The 6866-nt window shown below is 37.9% G+C and overlaps 1 protein-coding gene across 1 annotated transcript in view; it reads left to right on the top strand.

Moving 5' to 3' along the window:
* LOC107678607 (3-hydroxyanthranilate 3,4-dioxygenase-like) overlaps positions 1 to 4946 on the top strand; it is a 14078-nt gene extending 9132 nt beyond the window's left edge. Inside the window, exons 3-10 of the mRNA XM_016473950.1 lie at positions 1150 to 1233; positions 1380 to 1486; positions 1734 to 1823; positions 2794 to 2837; positions 3530 to 3675; positions 4179 to 4247; positions 4382 to 4464; positions 4654 to 4946. Coding sequence (XP_016329436.1) covers positions 1150 to 1233; positions 1380 to 1486; positions 1734 to 1823; positions 2794 to 2837; positions 3530 to 3675; positions 4179 to 4247; positions 4382 to 4464; positions 4654 to 4729 — 699 coding nt within the window. The 3' untranslated portion in view covers positions 4730 to 4946. The remainder of the gene's footprint in view (positions 1 to 1149; positions 1234 to 1379; positions 1487 to 1733; positions 1824 to 2793; positions 2838 to 3529; positions 3676 to 4178; positions 4248 to 4381; positions 4465 to 4653) is intronic.
* The last annotated feature ends 1920 nt before the right edge of the window (positions 4947 to 6866 follow it).

Here is a 6866-nt window from a genome sequence, read left to right on the forward strand (position 1 = left end):
TAAAGCATGGAGGTGGTGATATCCTGTTATGGGGGTGTTTCTCTGCAGCAGGGACTGGAGCACTTGTCAGGATAGAAGAAGAAATGAATGGGGCAAAATAGTCAAATTCTTCAGGAAAATCTGCTGCCCTCTGCCAGGAAGTTGTCAATGTGAAGAAGGTTTACCTTCCAACAATGACACAAAGCACACAGCAAAACTGAGCACACAGTGGTCAAAGGAAAAAAAGGGTGAATGTTCTTGTATGGCCTAGTCAGAGCCCAGACTTAAACCCCAATGTAAATCTCTGGAATGACTTGAAGACTGCAGTCCACAAACGGTCATCATCAAATTTAACTGAACTTGAGCAGTTCTGCACAGAAGAGTGGGCAAATATGGCAAAGTCTAGATGTGCAAAGCTAGTAGAGACAGAGACATATCCCAACAGACTAAAGACTGTAATTAAAGCAAACGGTGGTTCACCAAAATACTGACACAAGTTTTTATTTATTTATTTTTTATTTTTTTCTGACATATATTGGATGTTATAAGTTGCACTGAGTAAATAAAGCTGGATAAAACAAAAACTGTGTCCGTCTTCATTTCAGGCTGCAAAGCAACAAAAATGTGATTATTTTAAAGGGGTTGATTATTTTCTTTACCCACTGTAAGTTTTGTGAGCCAGTCAGGACTCTCATTGGTTTCATTGGTTAATTGGTTAATGTTTTAATCTTGGTCACTAGAGGTCAGTGCAAACCATCCATCTGAGTCATGGCTATATTTGCTCTAGATTTTCCACACATGATGAGAGTTTACTTTTGAGACACAATATGTTACATAAGTCTTATGTTGAGTGTAATTTAAGCTTTGTGAAGGTTTGACAGTACAGTTGTTAAATCAGATAAAGTTCACAGGGTTGAATGGTATAGATTTTCTTTGGAAGAAAAAAAGCACTTGTGCCCCATCTAGCATGCAGTTTCATTCCAAGGCTATAACTGAAATCAGACTTGCAGAAAAGAGTTTCTGACACAACAGCACTACATTTGTAATACAGGTCACAGTCATAAGGCTGATGATTTCCAACAAAGGGAAACAAGGGAAATATGTGTTTGTCCACAGTTCACAGAACAATAATATTCTTCCCACTGACTTCCTGTTTCCTTTTTGTCACAGCTCTTTTACCAGGTGAGGGGCGACATGGTTTTGAAAGTGATAGAGAACGGCAAGCATAAAGACATACACATTCGAGAAGGAGAGGTGAGCATCATCTGGATTTGTCTCAGTGTGTGCTGCCTCTGAAATGGCTCTGCTTTTTGTCTGATAGGCTTTATTAATGTCAAGCCATTTTAGTCTATAAAGACGTTTTATATTCTCAAAAGCCTTGTTTTTGCCGCTATTCTCAGATGTTCCTTCTTCCAGCGCGGATTCCCCACTCTCCTCAGAGATACGCAAACACAGTAGGGCTGGTGGTGGAGAGGAGGAGGCTTCGCTCAGAGACAGATGGCCTCAGGTACCATGGAAAACTTCTCCCAGACACATCTATCCTACATTACGCCTACCTTTCCTCTAACCATACTCTCAAGTCAACTCCAACATGCATTGGTAATTACTTGTGACCTCAAGATCATACACTTGCCTGTTGATGTTTCTGTACCTTTACCTGGACAACAATGCTATTAGACACAATTAGATTGTGGAATAAAGGATAAAAGATGTGTGTTAGTGATAAAAAGATGGTTTAATTTCCTTTCTGCTAGGTACTTTGTGGATAATAGTACAGATGTCTTGTTTGAACGTTGGTTCTACTGTGAGAACCTGGGAACCCAACTTGTTCCCATCATCAAAGAGTAAGTCACCAGTGTTTCTCTTAATAAATCTTTTTATGTTTAAAAAGAAAAAATGTAAGTAAGATTGTGAAATAGTATTACCATTTAAAAACATACATTAAATTAAAAACATTAAAACTTAGTTAAAAAAAAAAAAAACATATTCCTGAGTTGTCAAAGCTGAAATTTCAGCAGGCATTACTCCAGTCTTCCTGTTATATGATCATTTTAGAAAATAATTTCACCAGAAATCCTTTTAATATGTGCACGCACACACACACACACACACACACACACACACACACACAGGTTTGTTTTTGTGAATTGTGGGGACATTCCATAGGTTTAATGGTTTTTATACATATTGTACAAACCGTATTTTCTATTGCCCTACACCTAAACCTACCTCTTAGGGGAAACTTTCTGCATTTTTAGATAAAAAAAAAAAAAAAAAAACTCATTCTGAATGATTTATAAGCCTTTTAAAATATGGGGACACTCAAAATGTCCTCATAAATCACCTTCTCGTTGTAATACCTATGTCATACCCATGTCATTATACAAATTTGTGTCCTCATAAATCACAAAAACGCACGCACACACACACACTATAGGTGTGCAGCGAAGCCAATATTTTAAACAGTATCTGTAGCAATATCAAAATGGTTTATATCTGTATTCGGATAAAACTGAATATGGTGGTAAATGCAATTTACATGTATTTCTGTTCCCTTCATAGTTTACATATATCAACTACACATTTGTATAGGGATGTGCCCGAAGCTGAATACCTTATAATGGCTTAAACATGTATAATGAATTCTAACATATAATAGCAAAAATATTTATTAGATGCAGTCACTATAATTTAGGCACTAAAATGTGTGTGTGTGTGTGTGTGTATATATATATATATATGTATCTCAGTCCTGTCAATTTTGTGTGCGTATGCATGTATGTACAAATAATGAGTTGCATTTGTATACGTCAGGTTTATAGATTCCAAACAGAATAAAACAGGAAAGCCTGATCCAGGTAAATACAGTTGTTCATGTTACTGTTGCTGTTTATTGTGATTCATGCATGATGAAACAAGGTCAAATACCCTTACATTTAACATGCCATTACTGCAGTGTGCTGTTGTTCAGGGGTCTTCTGTACAAATGATTTGTTCTTTCCCTATAGCGGAAGGTTTTGTGTAATAACAAGTAATGTCAGTGTCAGGCCTCACTCCCATGGCACCTTAAAGGCACAGTCCACCCAAAATGAAAATTTCTGTAAAATGTACTTTCTTTGTCAAAACAGACTTTAGAGATTTAGCATTACATCACTTGCTCACCATTAGATCCTCTACAGTGAATGGGTGCCGTCAGAATGAGACGTCAAACTTGAGACATGTAGATTATCATGATGTTTTTATCAGCTGTTTGGACTCTCATTCTGACACCACCCATTCACTGCAGAGGATCCATTGGTGAGCAAGTGATGTAACGCTAAATCTCTCCAAATTTGATACGACAATAAAACAATCTCATCTACATCTTGGATAGCCTGTGGGTGAGTACATTTTCAGTAAATTTTAATTTTCAGGTGAACTATTCCTTTAAGCAAGATCACCAAACCAATATCATTATATTCCCTTGAACATCATATTAAGTGTCCATTGTATGCTGTGCTTACTTGTGTATAATAATTCTGTTAATCCAGTAACTGTTTAATTTTTGCAGCTGAACCCATCAAGCCAACCCCATACCCACTCAACACTATGAAGGTGATGGCACCGTTCTGCTTCAGAGAGTGGGTGGAAAAGCAGAAGCCTGCCCTGGCCAGTGGTCAGCCGGTGGATATGTTTGGAACACAGTTTGAGACTGAGGTGGGTAGAAGAAGCCTAGCTGAACCAATCAGTCCTACTTCCTGCAGGAGTCAGTCAGATGAGATCCTGGTCATTAATCAGAGGTCTGACTGTGAGCAGTTTCCCATCAGCAAGGTATCGACGTATGCATAAGGTAGATGGAGACAGAGCCTGTCTGTCAAACGGACTCAACCATTACAGGAACAGGAAACGTAACTTCTGCAACTTGAACCTCAGTTCTTTCTAAGTAGTTCACACAGTTTGTCTCTTGTCCAATTATGTCTTACTCATGCAACAGTGGCGGGACAGAAAGGTACTGATTTACAGTTGCACTAAGTATTGAGAAATGGGTCTTGCACTGACTGTTCAAAAAAAAAAAAAGTATTTTTGTTAAGCAAATCAGTGTGGCCGATGATAGATAGATGGATAGATAGATAGATAGATAGATAGATAGATAGATAGATAGATAGTTGTAACCTTATTGTAAAGTGTCACAATGCTGACTGAGACCTTCTGCCTGTTAGACGTTTCTCTTTGGTTCGGGTACATCTGAAACCTCTAGAAGACAAACTGATGGCTGGATCTGGCAACTGGTAAAACATTCATCTATCCTTCATCCATTTACACCATTTCTTAGTTCAGTTATCTTTTTTATGTTCCCTCTGTCCTTTATTTTTATTTCAGCCTTATACTTTCCTTTTCCTACTTTTTGTTGTAATCTAATTAGGAGGGGTCCTCCAGCGTCTTCATGAATGGCAAAGAGTTCAACCTGTCTATAGGGGATTGCCTTCTTATTTTTGGAGAGACAGCGTGAGTGTGGTATTAATTTGTTCTTCAATGAGCATTTGTGTTAATAGTTTAATAAGTGCTAAGTGACAGAACTGTTTGTAAGGGATAATAAATCTCAGTGAGAGAAAACCAGTTGAGCAAGTAGTTATATCAGTGTGAATGACGGTAGCTGTTTGTTAACTCTATTGTTCTTGTGTGTGGCTTTTTTAGGTATCAGTGGAAACGATCACTTGATGGTGTCGCTTTGTATGTTGCCCAAGACCCAGACAGGAAGAGACCCTATTGACACACATATACACACAAGAACACTGGTTTAGGACCAAATGTATCAACGGTTTTTAATAACGACATTCATTCTAATGCAGTTTTTATTGTAATGCTTATGTACCCACCACAGTATCATGTCCACAATAATCATAATATCCACATTCCACACATTAGTAGTCAAAACATATGGTCCATGTATTAGGCCTTAAATAATAAAGATAAACTAAGCTCTTAAATATCTTTAAACACTCTATACATGACAAAGTGCAAGTCCATAAAAAGGTTCTTAAATACAATTAATGTAAGGGCAAGTCTCCATCATAATCAGTAGTATTGCTTAATTTAATTTAATTTATTCAACACCTATAAATTAAAAAAAAATATATCTAAAGCAAAATTATCTTTCCTATATTAAATTCATGAATGCAGGTATCACATAAGACTGACTGGCTACAGTGTTGGTACTGTAGGTCGAGTTGGTATCTAAAATGTAAAATGCTGTGGTACCGTCAAATTTTGGTACCTGACAACAATATGCTGCTATTCAGTGGTGTTTTATAGAGCATAAAGCTAAGATAGTGTTAGGTAATGCGTGGTTAAAGCTAGCTAGTATATTTGGCAGCTATCCAGCACACTTGGCCACACTGTGATAGAAATGGAGGTAAACATGTGAGATGCGGTTCACTGCCCTCAATTAATTGAAAAGCAGGGCTGTATAAGTGAAATACGGCACAACAAACAGAGCAAATGGAAAAGGTGAACTTGTAGACCTGACAGTTGTATTTCACTCTTGTGTGAGGCTGATCATTTGCTGCCTAAGGTAACAATGCTGAGGTACCAGAGCTGGTTTCATACCAAAGCCAGAATTTTGGTATTGTGCTAACAATTCTTGCCTGTAGTGGCAGTTACTATACATATAAACTTTTTTTCTAATAATATTGTTGTTGTTGTTGTTATGTGCATTCTACCTAAATGTTTTCTTGAATTTCAAATTGAGCTTTGTTTTTGCTTTTCAATCTAGTGCAACAGTGCGGTCCACTTTTTCATCGCCCTTGGTTTTGGAAGTATTTTTCCCATTCATTTTTCCCAAAGAGACTTTTAAAATGTCTTTGTTAAAGAGTTGTAAGCCATGAACCAAAGCAACCAGCTACAAGGTGAATCACAACATCACAAGAGAGAGACAATCCCATGAAGTCCTGAAAATTATATAATTAAATTCAAGATGACAGATAAAGATAAATAAGACCATTATTTTAAGTATGTTTATTGTGTATTGGAAACAACATATTTTGTAACAACATATCTGCTTATTTCAAAATATGTATAATATATACAAATATTTAAGTAGTTTGAGAGTGTAGGTAGTTTCTTTCAGTGTTTCACAGGAGTGGGTGGGATTTGCTTGCTTCAGTTCTCTGAATGGTGGAGATTTCTATGCAGAATCATAGTTAATGTAGTTTTTAATTTAATTTTTTATTATTATTATGCTGTTAGGGGCCATTCACACAGAAAGCGTTTTCCCATTCCAATGTGCTACTTTTCCATAGTTTTTCTATGTAAACACGCGCTAGACGGATGTGTATGGTTGCTGCGCTCCGCGTCTCTTGCAGTGCCGCGCACATGAGCACCATGTTTTTAATATTCCGTGTTAAGTTAAAAGAATTTAAACTTTTACACACAGCGCCGCTCATCAATGTCAGTTCCACAACAGTGGACCAATCAGAAGCCCCTGGAGGCGGGGAAAGCTTTGTGAGCTTTTGCTTACAGTAGCAAGTTGGCATGGCAGCTGTTTTATTTGACGGCAACATGGCGGAGGAAGCATTCTGTGCTGTGCTTTTTAAAAAAAAAAAACAACATTCCTGAGTGCTGTGTCTCATGGTTTTAGACGCAAATACGTATTCTGTGTGAACAGCCCCTTAAACAGGAATATTAAAAAAATAAAAAATAAAAAATAAACAACAATGGAATAATGAAGACTGCTGGCTCAGGGGCCATGGCGGAGCAGGGAGCTCAGGGCGCCATGGCGGAGCAGGCAGTTCAGGACTCCATGGTGGGACAGGGTGTTCGGGGAGCCCTGGCAGAGCAGGCAGCTCAGAAGGCCATGGCGGATCAGACAGTTCAGGAGGCCAAGGCGGAGCAGGGAACTCAGAAGGCCA

This window comes from Sinocyclocheilus anshuiensis, unplaced genomic scaffold, assembly GCF_001515605.1.
Source record: "Sinocyclocheilus anshuiensis isolate Anshui unplaced genomic scaffold, SAMN03320099.WGS_v1.1 scaffold536, whole genome shotgun sequence".
Taxonomy (NCBI): domain Eukaryota; kingdom Metazoa; phylum Chordata; class Actinopteri; order Cypriniformes; family Cyprinidae; genus Sinocyclocheilus; species Sinocyclocheilus anshuiensis.